Source organism: Neopsephotus bourkii, unplaced genomic scaffold, assembly GCF_033783945.1.
Source record: "Neopsephotus bourkii isolate Nb327-2 ecotype Australia unplaced genomic scaffold, CSIRO-AGI_Nbou_v1 NB_1622, whole genome shotgun sequence".
NCBI classification, from domain to species: Eukaryota; Metazoa; Chordata; class Aves; order Psittaciformes; family Psittacidae; genus Neopsephotus; species Neopsephotus bourkii.
Window position 1 is genome coordinate 891,678 of NW_026902097.1, and position 18,375 is coordinate 910,052.

The 18,375-nt window shown below is 39.0% G+C and overlaps 1 protein-coding gene across 1 annotated transcript; it reads right to left on the reverse strand.

Annotated features, from left to right (window-relative positions):
• Nucleotides 1-8,517: 8,517 nt before the first annotated feature.
• Nucleotides 8,518-17,624, reverse strand: LOC133222809 (ovomucoid-like). Its single transcript, XM_061372886.1, has 5 exons — nt 17,420-17,624; nt 13,946-14,907; nt 11,833-11,852; nt 9,615-9,742; nt 8,518-9,089 (listed from the first exon to the last, which is right to left on the reverse strand). The coding sequence occupies exons 2-5, from the start codon at nt 13,998-14,000 to the stop codon at nt 9,044-9,046; spliced, it is 249 nt and encodes an 82-aa protein (XP_061228870.1). The 5' UTR covers nt 14,001-14,907; nt 17,420-17,624; the 3' UTR covers nt 8,518-9,043.
• Between the last annotated feature and the right edge of the window lie 751 nt (nt 17,625-18,375).

Here is an 18,375-nt window from a genome sequence, read left to right on the forward strand (position 1 = left end):
ACAAGCGTCTCACAGCCTGGCACGTTACGTTTGTATAAGATCATTTGAGTACACTGGAAAAAAAGCAGAAGGCAGTAGGAAAGAATGAACCAGTGACAGGAACACATGCAGGACAGAATTTAAGCTGGTTGCTAAAAGGGGAAATGCTGCCATTGGTGCTGCTGCTGAACATAGAACAATAACAGCTGTGCAAAGAGGGACAGACCCTCTTCTTGGCAGTCAACGTGGATTTTAAATGAGTCAATAGCAGCATCCAAAAAGTTTAGACCCCAAAATATGGGAAAAAGTAGGCAAGTGAGGCCTCCTCTGAAAAGAAAACAAGAAAAAGGAAACAGTAGTTCATCAATAGCAGGATTCAAGTCTAGTAATTATTGTTCCTGCCTTCCCCACAAAGGCAAGTGGCATGTATTGAGTGGCAATAAGAGGAGACTGCTAAAAAGACACAAGAGAGACAAAACTGAATTAAAAAATTTGGACAGGGCAGTTTGGTTTAACTGTCATTTAGACTTATGTATAAACAGCCACAGTATATGAATGTTTTAGTGGTTACAAGATAAACAGCAGAAACCAAAACCCCATTACTTATCACATAGATGAGTTATACATGGGTCTTCAAAAGCAGCTTGCTGGTTCTATTTCTTTTTCTCTCCACTGCTACTTGTAAGAAAGTTTAGAGTTTGAGTCACTTGAGTATATCTAAACTAAAACCCAAAGCAAAACAGTTAGAAATTTGAGATGCTGAACACACATCAGTAAAAATACTGTTCCGGTCTTGGTCAAATTTGAAATGAAATAGTACACTGCATCAGATATAGCATACTACTGAGAAGTTTACAAAGTTAAAAGGCTATTGTTTCTTAAACTGATATCGGAGCATTGCCTTTGCTTCCTTTTATGTATGGTATTGGGATGTCTTATTTATGGCTGGTGGAAGCTATTTGAACATGCACACTATAAGTTTATACTGTAGGGAGGTTTCATAATGTTATTTCTGTAACACAGGTATCATTGAATCAAAAATAAAAGACTTAAGGGAATTAATGCATTCCTTTAGGCTTTAAAGAAGAAAAACAAAACAAAACAAAAAATCAAAAGCCTACAACCCACAGCCTCTCAATACTTACCAGTCTCTCAAAGTGATGTTCCTTAGCTTTAATCTTCTGAGACAATGAATGCTGTCCATCCCAACAGATGACAAAATTAGGTAGCATCCTCATATGAAGTGGTTAACAGTTTATGTAACACTTTTCTTGTATTTGCACCTATCCCATCAACATATTTGTTAGAAAATACCTTAACATTCCCTAAATTCCAACAGATCATCATTCCCTTCCAAAGATATTCTTTCTCTCTGTATTTATAAGAAATTGGTGCCAAATGTGTCTCACCTGCATCACTGACCCAGTAGTTAGTATTTTTCTCCTCTCTCCACAGTTGATACCTGATAAAAGCAAATCAAAGGTATTCTGACATACAGGGTTCCTTTTACTTGTCAGTAGAATTTTCATCAAGGTTTAAATATCTAGCATCACATTTTTGTGTCTTCTTCACTTAGAAATATTCTATTTTAACAAGGTTAAAATTTGAGAGAATAAGTTCACTTGGAGTGGACTCGCTTGTTTTGTCATTCCCCTGTTTGGAAGGGTGTGAGTCCTTCCCTATTAAAATCCTCAAGCCCTCCTGTAAAGCCTCACTGAAGTGTAGTTTGTAGAAGTAAATGCAGCTTTGGTCCTTGCAATGATGGGCTTGCTCACTGAAGGAGTGGAAACTGCCCATGATAGTGGATACATTGAGTACAGCGGCAGATGCAAACCTATTCTTCTTTTGTTATGCTCTGTGTCAGGTGAAATCACCTTTCAGCTGTGCTCAGAAAGAGCAGAGATGTGCTGGTGGGATGCCAGTAGCTACAGATGTGCTGCGCTTCTCCCAGGAGGTGGCATCTCAGTGGCGTAGATGGGAAAACAGCCTTCCCCATGGCCACATTCCTCAGCCTTCAGGTGCTGCTTCTGAGAGGTCTGAAGCAGCTTGCTCAAATTGACATAAGGTTTATGTAACACACTTCTCTACTCTACAAAGGGGCTGTTGTTCTTTGGGGGATTGAGGGATCATTAACCTTTGGGAATGAGATACTAGAGCTGTCATGCTTGTGGCTGATTAATTCTTCCTGTTACCCTGAAAATATCTAGGCATAACAGGGGAGAAGCATTGTAATCAGTGATCCCTGGGACCATCTTGTGCTGTAATTTTGGCCTGTGCTGGAATTAAGTCCTATTAAGAAAAGAAAGAAAAAATGTTAAATGATTTCAGTTTTTCAGAATTTTAATGTGTATCTCTGTTTTTGCCTTTGTCTCAATAGCTTAACACACCTCATGTCCCACAGCTTGCAAAAATATCCCTTTATGGATAGTTAATTCATGTAACTCATGGTGTCTATAACTTGCATACAAAGCTTTGAATTACTAGAAATTGTCCAAACTGTCAAAGCATTTGTAAAATAGAGGTTGAAAATCTCACTACATGCTTATGAATTGCCCAGAGACACTCAGATGCCCAGTTTGGATTACTATTTAAATTTGATTATGCCTCCTTCTGAGTGATTCCCAAGGAAGATTGTTACTTCCTCAGTTTCCCAATTCCTCAAGTAACTGAATCCAAGAACGCAAATGTTACCAGACTTAAACTTTTAAGATGTCTCCTTCTTGGCACATGGCTGAAACAGTGCTGAGAACTTCACTGGTATTTTGGTAGTGATATTTTCTTTACCAGTTCACACAGCCATGAGTTAAAGAGTGTTATAGAGTAAGACTTTATGATCTTCAGATCAAATGGTTGCAAATGTCTTCTGCTTAGATTTTCTTAAGTTGTGACACTAAGTAACTGTTTTGTTGTTTTTTGTTGGGTTGATTTTGGGCTTTGTTTGTTTGTTTGTTTTTGTGGGGTTTTTTTCCCCTGAAAAACTTTGTATTATTAAAAGATTCAGAAGCACTGGATAACTGTAGTAACTATAAACACTCAACAAGCATAAGATAGATAAACTTTGAACTATTTAGTGTAAAAAGCCTGTGCAGTATCACGCTGGTTTTAGAGCAGAGTTAGAATGCAGCTCTCCAGGCTGAACAGGCACTGATACACTATAAGGAAGCCAGCTGAATGTGAACTACTATATTACATTATACTTCACCAGTCACTCACCTGATATTATCTTCAACCCAGAGACATGGGATTCTGATCTGATCTAAGGAATGATTTATGCAATAGCAACTGTAGAACACAGTGGGCAATTTTTCATCTTGCCCTGATGCCTTTAAAAGTGTAATTATTGGTGTAGGAGTCATGGGACCTGGATGTTGGTTCTGGCTCACTCGTACATCTCTGACGTATAAGAGGCTTTGATTAAAGTGTTTATGTTTCCCCCAACAGGTTGCTCTCCGGATCAATCTCTGAGGTCTTAGGCATGGGGTCTATCTCTTACACTGAGCACATGGAGCACCAGTGCTCTTCAACTGCTGTACTTATATGGTAGAGCAATGACAGTAACAACAGTATCAAAAGATAACAGTAACAACAATATGAGAAAATACGCTGTGGACTTTATGGATAGGTGGAGTAGCTTTATTATAGCACTGGCATTTTCTTTTTTGACAGTCCGCCTCATCTAGTTTTCAGGCCTGTGTTTCATTACCTCTTGTCACAAAAGTGAAAAAGAAAATGTCATAACACCTTACTATGAAAATCCTTCCTTCTCCTCCACATATAAATAGCTACATCAAAGATGTGTGAGCACCTTTTCAGTGCAAAGTTTTGAAAACTTTAATCCTCAATAAATGCAAGGAGATGTCTTCTGTTTTTCCATTCAGTGCCAATATCTGTCTAGCTCTGTTTTATTTAGTAGGAAACAGGATCTTAGCATGTTTCATCCCCTTATTCAAGCTATGTACATTTTTTCCTTCCCCATATTTCTATGTCATTGCTCCATCACACAAACTTGACAGTCCAGATTGTCTGGCCACTTCAGCATTTTCTTCAGATGCTATTTACAGCAATTTGCAAATCATGTTCTTTGTTCCGGTATGTGGCAAAAGCTGATCTGCTTCTCAGCATTATCTGCAGCTATGGGCCAGCACGTGATGCTTACAGGAGATGATAAAAAGCACAGACACTCTGTGTTGGAAATTATTGCTCTCAGCTGCTCTCATCTACTGTTCCATGTCAGAAATAATCAGAAACAAATTAAAGTTCCAGGGATCTGTGGTAGATGCAGGGGTCCATGGTGGACTGTTTTAAATCTCTAACTTACAGGGCTTTGTGGATGTGCATTGGCTGCGTGGGAAACATAGTATCATAGGTTTGGGCCACAGACACAGTCAGTTAAGTATCTCAACATACTAAAACAGATGGTGTCAATACCCATTTAGGCTGTAACAAGCCAAGCTGGAAGGCAGAAATCATCCCCAAATTGTCTGCCGGATTTTCTGACATCATGGTAAACATCAGAGTTTGGCTTTGTTTTCTCATTTTTTCAGTCAAGACAGATTTACAGCAAGATGACTGGTTCTGAGAATCTTTTGGGGATGACTGTTCAGAGCCACAAGCCTTTGATCTATGAGAAATTTACAATATTACCTTGTTCATTTTCATTCCTACTACCTAATTGCAGAGACCTCACTTCCAGATAAACAGAGTTATTATAGTGGTGGCTTTAGCCTATGTCCTAGGATGAAGAGAAGAATTTTCTGCCAAAGTCCTCCATTAATTCCTATAGTTCAATGCTAGAAGAATTAGGTTCCTTAAGTTTCTCAGCTTGTCTCTTTAACAAGAAACAACTCTAGCTGATGAGCATTAGCATTTCATCCTGGCAGATTTTTCTGCTGCCACTGAATTATCTTTAGTTGCAGTACCAGCCTACATCCTCATGCTTTATACATGTCCTAATACAAAAGATAATAGAGCCATCTGACGAGCCTCTTTCACCAGCCCATGCACACAGCCCTTAAGTCTTGCTGTTCTTGTGACAGAGGTCATGAGCACTTGTGGCTCTAGCCAACAATTTCTAATTACCTTAGTACAGATTTACAATTCATCTCTTTAGGAGCAATATATCTAATTAATGTTAATATGAGCAGTCTAGCTAAAGAAGAAACTAAAAGTGCATTGGAAGTACCTGAATAGTCTGGTGACCCAATGGAGGAGTTTTATGGCAGTGCTTTTCTAGTCTGATATCTTACCTGAAACACCAAGACATAGCAATGTCACTAGACTCTTTAAGAGTATTTTTAGAAAATACTTCAATGGTATGTAATGTTCATATATTTGGCCAGAGAAGAATGGAAAAAGAAAACCCTCTAATGTCAGTTTACATCAGTATTTTCCTAATATACGCCACCATCCTAGCGTTCTCTGTCATTTATTCACAGAAATTTACACTGAGTTGAAAGAGAGTGGGAAGATAACCATATAAACCACCAAAAAAAGTCCATGTGACTTTGTTTATGTTAGATTTACAAAGATTTCCAACTACTTTATTTCATAGAGAAGAGACAACTATGCCATCTGCACCTGACCCTTTATTAGTGTTTCAGACAGCATGTAGGATTCTTGAGTATGCGGCTTAGCTGGATAAATGGAGTCTTTTCCACCAAGCAATCATGGGAAAACAAAGCAAGCAGTATGATCAATATGGGTTTCACTACAGATTTTTGTCAGCTGACAGATGTGTCCTTAGGAATCAGTAAAGATTATAACAGACAATAATAGAATAGTTATGGTTGGAAAGGACCTTAAGATTATCTAGTTTCACACTCCTGCCATGGGCAGGGACACCTTGCACTAAACCAGGTCACTCAAGACTCCATCCAGCCTGGCCTTGAACATTGCCAGGCATGAAGCATTTGTCACTTCTTTGGGCAGCCTGTTCCAGTGCCCCACCATCCTCACAGTAAAGAACTTCTTCCTTATATCACTCTGGTTTGTGCAGTAAAGCCTGGAAAGACAACAAGAAGGTACAGACGAGTGCTGTCCAGCTTCCTGGTTTAAAATCTTCTCTGAGCTTTTTTTCTCCTGCAGGTTTCCTCTCATTGTTCCTAAGATTTGTAGTATTTGTTACATTTCATCTTTACTTGTGTTAATATATTTTACCTTCCACAAAAAATGAGCCTCTTTGACTTGAATTCCTTCTCAGCATTTGATATATTTATCAGCAATGTCGTCTATCTACTGTCTTTCCTTTCTCTTTTAGGGGTCAGTGTGGGGGCTAATGAAGAAGAAGAGATGAACAAAATTCAAGAGATCTTATGGGTTGTTCAACTCTAGTCTATACGTGTTGATCTCTATTTGGTGGATTCCTGGGTCATGTTAAAACATTGTCCATTGGTTCTGCTTGGTAGTCACTTGTTTGCCTGTGGTGCTGTCATTGCCACCATCTGAAAATGCTTGAATGTGGCAAGTTTCAGGATCCGTGATTTTTACTGCATCTGTTCTTCGCTAGTTTAGAAGGAAGGTCTGCTTTCCAAAGCAACCATGAGCACAAATTACTTCTGAAAATATGTCAGTCTGATGTCTTGCTTCAGCAGTTGGGACATTCTCATGAAAAAAATGTTTTCAACATATCCATCAGAAAATAGTTCATAGCAATGTAAACTTCCCACAATCAAACAACATTAATGATGAAGAGACTAATTAAAGAAATATATGTGATAGAAACCTCTTACTGTCTGTTGCAGCTCTCTTGTCACTGTGAAACAACCATTTGGCTTCATGGAAACAGCCTTTGTTAACAAAGTGCAAAGATGAAGAATGTAAATGTGATTTGTTCTGCCAGCATTTCTGGAACAACATTGATAAGTTGACACTGTAGGGAACTATAGCTTGCTTGTAATAAACTGCTTTTTCTGTTTCATGAAGATGGCCCTTGAAGACAAGCCCCTCCACCACTACTCCCTACACACACTGTACATAAAGTTTACTGAGAGAAATACACCAGGCAGAAACAGAGTCTCCCAGGTACCATGTAGAGGTTGACCATACTCCTCATTGTACAAGCTTTATGTTCCTCACATACTTCTGTAGTTCAGCATTCAGAGCAATAGTCAATCCTGTGACTTGTGATGAGGCTAATTAATTCTGACTTCAGTTACAAAGAGAAGGGGGCTGTAGTCTGTGTAGAAACTCTTTACCCCTCATCATTAGTCTCAATATTTAATTTTCCTATTTTATCCTGGCATTTGGCTAACACTTGTTCTAAATTGAAAACCTCAATAGAACATCAAAGCATCTTCTGCTTATGCTTGCTGAAAGCTGAGGGTTAAAGCCAAGGTCACAGGTAGCACCCTATAAGTTTCAGTGGCCTTTGAATGATCCAGTGTTGAGTAGGTTTTTGATGTACTAAGAGCACCACTGTCCCTTCAAATTTGAAGCTCCCACAGTGGGGAATAAACACCACTCCATCCCCAAAACAGTGTCTAGGATTCTATCCTGCTATCTGTGGTTTCATGGGACACATCTGTGACAGGGAACAGCACATAATAATGGTAAGAAATTTATTTGGCCAAGATTTACAGAACATTCAGTAGCAACTGCCTTTTTTCTTTTTTTGTGTGTGGGGTTTTTGGTTTGGGTTTCTTTTTTTTTCCCCAGAAATGCAATGTGTTAGGAAGTTGTAAAGTCAGGAAAAATATGTCCCTTGTTAAATACAATCATTACTTAGAATTATTTGACAAAGAAATGCAGAGTATTTACTTTTTATGATGTTTGCTTGGTTGGACAAGAACACTCCATTTACATACTTAATCTAGCACTTCATTAATCCTCATTTTTTCATTTTTTGTTGTTTTCAGCTTTATCATTCTTTCAGATGTTCTATATGTGCTAAGTGTAATAGGCAATTACCATAAAAATAGTTCAGCCAGGTCACATTATAAATCAAACTAAAGACTAGAGCTACATCAGTGTGTACTAGTAAATGAAATAGAGCCTCTCTTGTCCGGAGAATTGAGTATCAGACAGCATATGACACCTACATTCCAGTTCCAAAATTTCTTTCATGTGTAACCCCAGTAAAGTCAATCATTCATAAGTTTTAATTCTGGGAAACGTATTTCCTTGTCTGACTATTCAATTGTAAAAGACAAACTAGCTCAATAATGAAGATATTAAGGATGTAAGAGCAGAAAAGAATTCTTTTCAGGTCTAAAAGCTGCCAATTTGTCAGAAGTGAACAGAATCATTAATGATGACATTTAAATGCAGGATTTAACAGAAACACTGCTATGAAGTTTATACAGTCTTACAGTTTAACAGCTTTGCTTCATTTGAAGGAAGAGAGCCAGACTATAGGACCAATTCCAGGAACATGAGGCCATCTAGTGGAAAACAACTTTTGTCTTCCAGGCTTTTTTGTTTTTTTTCTCTCTCCCTCTAGCTCCTGCTCTATAATTGTTTTCTGTAACTTGGGAAGTATCTCGTTTGCGAATAATGGATGCAATAAAATCATTCTCTAAAAAAGTCACCATGGACAAATAAAAACAAGTCAACGTTTATTTTAATAAACATGCAGAATAAGTAGCTAAACAACATGTATGAATCAGAATTGTAGAGGTGGAAGAAAAATGAGCATGTAAAATTTAGCTGCAAACCTGGTAGAATCAAAGCACTACCTGGGAAAGCTGAAGCCAAAAAAAAAAAAAAAAATCTGTGAAAGTTTGAGTAAATGAAAGAAAACACTTCAACAAGGAAAACAGAGGCAGTGCCTGCACAGACGTGTCCACTAAGATCAGGCAGCACTGTCAGAATAATAGAGCTCATGTGAAAACCAACTTGCTACAGAAACAGGAATCCTGAGGAGGTGCTTTGCAGGGAGGACAGAAGTGTCAATCCCAACACCTGGGAGCAGAGAGAAGCAGCAAATGACAGAGCACAGCTGAAAAAGCTGCTGTGTGCTTTGTTCACCATCACCAGATCAGGCAGAATGAAAGAAATTAAATTAAGAGATTGTGATAAGGCAGTGTAAAGCTGTTCTCAGCCCTCTTCTCTACCATGCAGAATCCATTCAGCATGCCCCTGCTTGCTTCATTTGTAAGGTACCTCTGCTTTTCCTGCAAAGAGAAGCAAAGACATACACATTGCAGACAATAAGCTTAACATTATGCACTAAAATATCTCTGAAGTCCTCAGCTAACAATTTGCTAAACACAAAAGATACTATAAACATTTGTAGGAGGCAAGAAGGCACTGATCTGTAAGCATTTTGCCTTTTAAAAAGTTATATTTTACCTATAAAAAGCAAAATATTTTTGGTACTACTTTTGAATTCTTAGCCGACCTGATTTGGGTTCAGGTGCCTTGTTAGCCCTGTATTGTTCACTGGACTCTTCTCTTTACTGTCCGACTTCTACCATTGTGCTAGAATAGGAAGTTGCTCACACAAATATCAAGGTCATTCATTTAAAGCAATTGGACCTTATTGGTGGGAGAAGCAATTAGTCTATAAAGATTAAGCAAAGGAGCAGAGGAGTAGTTACCCTGAAAAATAAGCACTTAGGTAGAATGGAAACACCAGACAACTGAGCTAATCTCAGTTTTTGGCATATTCAGGAGTAATTGCATAGTATTGTACTTACAGCACTGCTTTGCAGAAAGAGCACTTGTTGTTATACGTTTTCCCATCAGAGCCACAGAAAGGTTGATAGAGTCTTTCACAGTAAATAGGTCTTCCTCTCTCTAACCGACTGTATTCACTGCAGTCTACCTGCAAATAGAGTATCAATTTTCTTTGAATCCATTTTTCTCACATTCTTCATTTATGTACAGAAATATTGACTATATGAAATTTTTGGACAAATTTGACAGCTGCTTTAGAACAGCACAGACAAGGGGTTCCACCATCACCATCAGCTATTTGCTGAGCCTACGCCTAAAGAGATAAATGTTCCTTCCGAGAGAGATGTGTGTGATGCAACCCATGTAAGGTACTGAGCACATTTAGAGACTTTGCTGTCTATCAGTATAAGTCACTGGAAAAATACAGCCCTTTTTCTGTCTACAGAAAAGAGGAGTGAATATTTTTTTTCTACCTGCTTGCAATTGTCAGTAAATTCAGGTGACTCTCAAGAGTGGGAAGGGTTTCTGTCTCTTATTGCACAAGTATCAGCTCTTTATGTTTTTTACACTGGTGAAAGGTGAAAGGATCTGCCCAGGTGGAATTAAGTCCTATTTAAGTATTAGCATAAAAAGAAATTGTTGAAAGGCCTTCATCTGATAGTGGGGCTGTATTCATTACAGACTTATATATGAAAACGGGAGTACAAACTAATAAAAGAAATGACTGAAAATGCTCCTGTCCTAGTTTTGAAGCTTTATCTTCTGTCAAGTGAATTCATTTCTAGTGTTTGAAAAGCAAGAAGTACTTGTGCGCTGCACATATTCTACTTAATCTGCTGTTTGTCACCCTCAAAAGCCTAGGATTTGCTTGCCTAGGAAATTGCCTGTCCTTATAACTGCTGCTATAACTAAAGTGAGCTTTTTTTGCTGCTAGTCTAGTGACAGTTTGAAACGTATCAGTCTTTGGAAGGACACTATGTCCGCAGCTTTTACTTTCTGAAAATCTAGCCAAAATATGTATTATAGATTTATATATTTAAAACAGAACCCAGCGTTGCTGTTCTTTTCTTATGTACTGTTTATTTTTTCTGCCCCCTTCATTCTAATTCTTAGTGAAGCATAGGACTACTACTTCAGCCAAACCGTGGAATCTATTACAGATTATATGATTGGTTTTGTGGTAGTCATTGCCCAGGGTCTGCAAGTGAGTGAAGTGAGGAGCTGTGTGTGATCAGCCCCGTCAGCAGCCCAGGCCCTGTGCCATGGCTCAGCACAGACTGAGAGGTCTCCAGTGGCAGAGTCATTACCCAATCACTCCTTTGGGAATAATAGGCTTAAATCCCGGGGGGGGGGAGGAGGAGGGAGGGCAGGGAAAGGATACAGGTTGTTTTGTAGGTTTTTCCTTTGCTTGGCCCTTTCCCTTCTCCTCCAAAGCCCTAACTGCTCACACATTTCAAAGTCTGTCTGTAAAGCAGGAGGCAGGGAACCTATCCTCAATTACAAAAACAATCTCACAACATAACCCAGCAATGGCATAGGAAGGAATCTCTGTAGTTTGTAACAGCATTTTAAAACTGGTCAATCGCCAACTTGTGAGAGGCAAGGACTAGCTAATAAAAAAAGCCAGAAACTAGGCAAATTTGCCCCATGTACATCTGTGTAACAGCTGGTGAATGGGGAAGATGCAGAGAGTGGAACAGGCTCTTCCTGGGAAAGAATGGATGTCTTGGTGTAGTTCTAGGCATCAGAAGCTGCATATATTGTGCTAATATGGGACCAGCTCTGTGTGTGTGCAAATTTCCATTCCCTGCTACTGTCCACCGGACTCGGGGGGGGACTTGTCTCTGCTCATCTGAGTAAGGATTTTTATCATTTGGTGCCGCATTTCTCTCAGAGATTGACCCCAGGATGGGCACTGCAGCATAGTCAGAAATAAAAATCTCCAGGTACATGATTTAGGATGTGAAAGTCACCAGAAACAAAGTGTCATCACCAGGTAAATAATAAAAAAATCCTGATTTCTCTCACTTAAAATTTGCCTTGCCCAATTTGTTGTCCACTGTGCAGTACAAGTGAAAACATCTGGAAGTTCCCAGGTCAAGTGTCAAACTCAGGGATTTCTCTCTGAAATCTCAATACTTTGACACCATTTAATTAATGCTTAGTATGCTTTTATCTGACCTCATGTTTTTACTAACTACATGTTTTTATAGAGCAATAAAGGAGAAAATTACTCACCTCATTCTCTTTGGCAGCATCTGCAAGGCAAGCAGAATCACAAAAGATAAATTAAAAACCACTGTTGATGAACATTCAGTTTGTAACTAGGATGATTTCACTACCAGCCCTTCCAACAACACTACATCTCTTACTAGCTTGAAAGTAAATACTTGGGTTTTCAGTGTTTAATAAGCTGCAGGTGTCAGCACCTATTAAACAAGTGGACCTTGTTGTATTGCTTACGTTAGAAATCTGTGTCAGCAGCTAGAACAGCCTTTGCTGTGGGAGGGGAGAAGGGATATTGTTCCCCTTTTCAGCAGAAAAAGATTAGAGACTTAAAGTCAATGTTATGTTCAATAGCCAGTGTGTTTAGGATAAACAAATTGTAGAGCATGCCTGGGTTTTAATTCCCAAGTTTACTTAAAAAAAATTAAATATTGGATGTGGCTGTAAGGACATCACAAGGTCCTTTTCTGCTTTGGATTTCGGTCAATAATGAGGATAGTATCTTCATTGCAATACAATACTAGATATATATAATAAGAATGCAATTTGGATCACAATATTACTTTAAAAAGTGTTTTCCCTTGCTGGTTCATATGGATTCTAAACTATTGGGCAGAAGGACTGGCTCCTATTTTGCATACACATGACATCTGATATAATGAAGCTCTGTTCTCAGGTGGGACTTCAAAAAGCTTCTTCAACACAATGATATGTACACCTCCCAGAAAGTCATCAAGTAACGCTGGCATGTCTCCATTGCAGTGACACACTTGCTTTCTTTAGGAATGTATTTTGTCCTGTAACTGTCATTCTGTGGCATCCAAGGGATAAAAGTGATCAGGCAGAGGCTTCTGTACAGAAGGAGCAGGAAGGAAACATATTATGGCAATGCAGCTCTAGCATTTGTCTTTCTGACTAAGTGTAACTGGTTTTAATTTTTAAAGCTATTAAGCCTTCACTGAAACTTCCTTTCATGGAGCTGCTTACAACTTCCCAACAAATAAAGTTGTCCAAGGTAAAGAAAACTAGCAAAAAAAAATGCTCCATGTCATGCTTCAGTCTGTCACCAGAACTGTGACTGAATTTTCATTATTCTGGAATTGGATCAGATGTAACCCCTCCCATAAAATATTAAGGTGCTGGTTTCTCTGGTAACTTTTTAAAAGCTACTATGTATTTGGGAGTGAATGCAAAAAAAGATGTGGCTCAAAAAGTATCGATCCATACATTTTTAATGCAGACCAGATAAGTTAAAAAGTTCAAGGAAAGGATTTGCTGGAATTCTTCAGAAAACAATATTCATTTATTTTTCTGCACTCACTGAAACACTGACAGACAGTTTCCATCAAAAGCATGCCATTTCATTGAAACTGACATTTCTCATGAGAATTTTGATTTTGAGACAATTTTCAAAGCAAACTTTTCAGAGCTATTCAAAATGGGAAAAGATTATTTTGGCTCATAATATTGATTTTAACATTTTCATTGTTTTGCTGCTTTAATGCCATTGAACTGTGATGCTACTGGCAGTGAAGATTTGGACTCTCAATTATTGTAAATGTACTTATTCTTCTAATTTTTTTCTCCAATTTTTTTGTTAACAATAAAAAAAAATAAAAATTGCCAAGTGGAGGCTCAAGAACTTGCTCCCAGCTCCCTATTTTACCACAGAGCAACCTGCACCTCAAAGCTGTCTCCAGCCTAGCAAACTAATATCATGAAGAGGTTATTCATGGCCATATTATATGGCCAATGTATAATCAACTGTCTTCTGCTTGGTCAGTGTGGTAGGAGAGGCACCACATCAGCTCCAAGCTCCCTGCTCAGATGGAAGAAAAAAATAAGTAGGTAAAAACCTGCTTTAGTTCTGAGACTTTACAGTTCACTTTTTACTTGCAATGTAGAATGCAGCTCTGATTCACACCATCATCAAAGGAATACGTTTCATCTGCTTAAGTTGGAATTTGTAAAGCTGGTGCACTATTCTTCGCTAAATAGTGCACAAGCATAAAATTTCGCTTGCCTTCTGCTACCCAACCATTGTTTTTTATCCCAGTAGACTGAGAAGCTTGCATTGTTTAAACAGGAGAACTATAATATATCAGAAAATAAAATGGTTACTCACTTGCTAAGCAAAGAACTGCCAGCGTGAGAAGCACAAAGGCACCTGTTATCTTCATGGTACTCACGGGTTCTTGACTTGTTTCACAGCTAGCCTGTGGTCTTGGTATTCCAGTAAGATTATCTGAGATGTGTATTCCTGTATCTGTGAGAGCAGATATATATATACACACACGCACAGAGCAGGAGCCCTGATGATGAAATCCCCCTTGTAGAGAAGGTAATTAGAAGAAGGTGTTGCCCATGGGTAGTGTCAATAAGAATGTCTTCTGTACAGCATGAAGGTCATAAGTACAGGGCAAAGATGAGTGTCACAGCATGGATTGTGTTGATACAGGAGATGTATTGTACTTTGGTTAAGCTCCTTGCCTAATTAACTGTTCCATCTCCATTAGCGAGTTCAGGGAGTGACTCAGTAAGGTGGTTACTTATTGCTGGTATTGCCATATTGACCCTTAGATTTGAACATAGTTCCCAGGGGAAAAATTATTTGCACTGGGTGTGTTTCAAAAGATTCATGCCAGTAGAACTGAAATGCGTAATTCCTAATCTCTTGAAAATTTGGAGAGCCTTGTCACTAGCTGTGGATAGAGGGGGTGCTGGTTACTATGGCCATAAATGGAGCCCTTTCAGACTGCTCTGTGGTAGTAGTCACTGCTTGGAAAAGTCTATGTTTCACATGAATACTCTCACCTTCACACACAACTCAAAAGATCCCCCAGTATTTCAGTGTTCTTCTGCCTTTAACGTTCCACCAGTTCAGAGATCAGAAACAAAGTTTTGTGACAGAAGGAGCAAAGACACTGCATTGCATTGCCTAGTGAAGTGAGGAGTTCACAGACGTTGTGCATCCTGCTGAGTTGCTGCCTACTTTGCTGTCATGGAGATAAGGAGAAGATTTCTCTGCCTGCCATCTTCTCCTTTGCTGCTATTTCCAGCACAATAGGTGTCATATCATGTGGGATCCTTTAAACAAATCCAACATACCAGTATGTTAGTGATTTAATCAATAGGCATAATTTTCTCCCTTTTATAATACATGCAAGGGGTTCAGTCACAACGGGAGACTCAGCTCTGAGTCTTAATTTTCATAAATTTCAAAATTATGTGGAGTTTTGAACCTATAGTTTGGTTTGAACCTTCCAGAATTGCCTTCTTTTTAGCAATTTGCAATGTAGATTTGCAAGTTGTTTCAATATGAAAGATCCCTGTGCATCATTACAATTCACAGTATTTCAGTCATCATCTTCCCTACATCACAAGATAGCCTGAGGCTTCTTCCCCATGCAGGAGTTAGGGTCATACATGCTAATTTCACTTAGACAGAGGGACTGAGAGCACTTACAGAGAAGGTTGTGATAGGTCAAGTAAACCTTAGGCCCCACTAATTCAAAGAGGGATATAGATAATCTTGTTTCTAAAGAATATAAATGATGAATAAACAGTTAATTTCTCATCACTTAATGGGAAAAAAACCCACCAAAAACAAACCAGATGCTATCAAGTTCCAGTTCCAGGATAGACAAAGATCTGGATTGAGCTGCAGGCCTGTAGATTTTTTTTCTTTATAAGCCCTTACTTCAGAGATTTAATTTTAAGTTATTCTTTATTCTTAATCTGGACATCTGTGCATATTCCTCTGAAGTGGAGATGGCAGAAAACAGGCTGTAATTTAAATTAGGGTTGGTCTGGATTCTGCTGCTTTGTGAAATTTTTGTTCTGGAAAGCCCAAATCTTTCCTGAAGAGCTTCCCATCAGAGCATGTATGAACTCCTGGAGAATATTCAGGACATGTTTGCTGGTTGATGGACAATTACCAACGTTAGGCAACAAGAGCAAAACCCCAAACCACCCAGAAGGTACTCCTTGTCTGAATAGTTTTGAGCAAACAAGTCTCTTGAGAATAGCTTCAAACTATAAAACTGCAGCTTGACAGAACATGCAGGTTCCTTGACACTGGTATGAGGAAATCTGCCACTTTGGTTACATTCTCTTGCCTAATATGGTGCTACAAAGTCTAGTGTCTGATGCAACCTAAATATCCATCTCATTCCTCTAACAGAAGAATATAAACATCTGTTTGCAGTCTTCTGAGTTGATGCAGGAAGATTTTCTGAGGATTGGTGTGGAAAGGAAGAGAGGATTTTGAAAGTGGGAAGGAACTAATGGGGAATGTAGATTTTGGATCAGATTTTTCTCAGTATTTGAAAATTACCTTGTTATTGACAGGATTCCTTATGCTTATTCTATGACCCATAACAGAAAAGCGTGGTGTGAATGTTTTCTTTCTGGTAATGTTTAAGTTGTTTGATTAAGGCTTTTGAATCAAATTAAGATTCATTTTCTGAGCAGTGGACCTTAAGCTTAGTAGGGCTTGCCCAGACAATTCACATAGGAGGGATACGGTTCTGACGAGAAGCTGTGACATATTGTGACAATATGTGACATACTGCAGGGTGTGCAAATAGACACTAAATATAAGCATGCCACAACAGGGGGTCAGCTGAAGTTCTGGAGATGTTAGCATTTGGAAACATAAAAGCTATCTTGAAGCTTTGAGAATTAAAATGCCATACACAGAAAACAACAGTCTGTTCCACCTTGTGCAATGGGGTAATACTCATGCAAAGTCTCAATAAAAAGTAGTGTCACAAAACATTTATTGCACCTCCCATTTAAAAGGATACCAAAATATCTCTGTATCTATATGCCTAGCTTTAAAAACGGGCAGAATTCACATTAGCTGTAATAGTCACCATTTGACTGAAAAAATGCTTAATTTGAGGCATCTTTCTGTCCAAACTTGCAGAGGCTTGTTGTTTGCCCTGGTAGTCTTCATACAGAGCTGGTCTGACAACCAGCTGTCATCCTGTCATCCTCAGGTAGGCCAAGGGTTCACCTAGATCACAGTGCTGTCTTTGAGAACATTCAGCTCAGCTCAGAGAATAGAGCAATTCTTTTGATGGGCAAGCTGAACACAAGCAAATGGTTTGCCCCTACAATGAACATTTCCAGCTCTGCATAGTAGGCTGTATTAGTAAGAATGTAATTATCAAGTGAAAAAAAAATCATTGTTTCCCCCTGTTCAGGCTGCATCTGGAGTTCTGTGTACAGTTCTAGGCTCCAGAGCACAAGAAAGATACTGAAATACTGTATCAAATACAGTGAAGAACCACAAAGATGTTTAGAGGGATGAAGCATACTAGGAAAGACTGAGAAAGTGGCTTGTTCAGTTTAAAGAAAGAAGGCAAAGTCTCACTTTTTCTTCAGCTACATCACAGGGATGTACAGAGCAGGCAAGAGCCAGACTCTTCTTGGAGGTTCACAGTGAAAGGAAGCAAGGGAATAGAGCAAATTGCAGTAAGAGAAATTCCAATTAGAGGTGAGGAAAACAAATTTCACAATGAGAACAGTCAAGCATTGGAACAGGTTGCCCAGAGACATCACTGGAGAGACTAAAAAACGGATCTGTTCTTACCATGGTTTGGTGGTGGGGCAAGGATGTGGGGAACCAAGAGTCCTCCAGTGGTCCATTCCCACCTGAACTGATTCTGTGATTCTCATAGGTGAATGTTAGCTGTTGCTGGCAGTCAGCTGCTTTGGGACTTTGTGGCATATTGTATTTGTCCTTATGAGTTCACATTTCTAGGTTTGACAGAGCAGACACTGACAATAGAGTAGGACATTGGTTTGATTTTAGCTCCTCAGAAAAAAAAAGTTGTTGGGAAACAAGTGTTCAGATCTGTTTGGTAATAGCTGCTTCCCAGAGTTGGATAAGTAAGGCCTCTTTACCTAAAAACAATTCTGAAATCTGTGGTAAATACTCTGCTTGGATTGAAAAATGGGCAGTGAAATCTTGGCCTCATCAGCAGACTTGTACTGGTTTCCATTGGCTGGGATGTACTGTTTGAATACATGTATGTTAACTGTGGGCCTCTGGTAATTTTCTACTTTCCTTATTGTATCTTGTCTTTTCCCAACTTATCTCTCTGAGTTGCTATGTAGAAGAAAAAGCAGTTGCTTGTTGAACACGATTATTCACTTTAATGGGCCTGTTACATCTGATGAAATATTAGTGCGTATTTTTCTGAGTGAGAACATTTGTCACAATTATTGATGCATTGCTTTTATTTTTGGAGCCCTCAATGGCGCACAAATATGATGGCAAGAATGCTGCTGTAGCATGTCATTAGCTAAGTGCCTGCTTTACTCTGCATGGGAGGATGTTATCTTGCTGCATTCCAGAAAGCCCTGGTGGCAGTAGCTTGTTCCCATTCGTGTGGAGTGCCTCACACTGAGGACATCAACAGTGCTGAAAAAAATGGCACATGGAACAGCTAAAAAACATATTCTCACACCCCATGTATACCTGGGAAGAATGCACAAGCCAAGGTAGATGTTGGTACAGTCACGAGTGGGAATTGAGACCTGTTA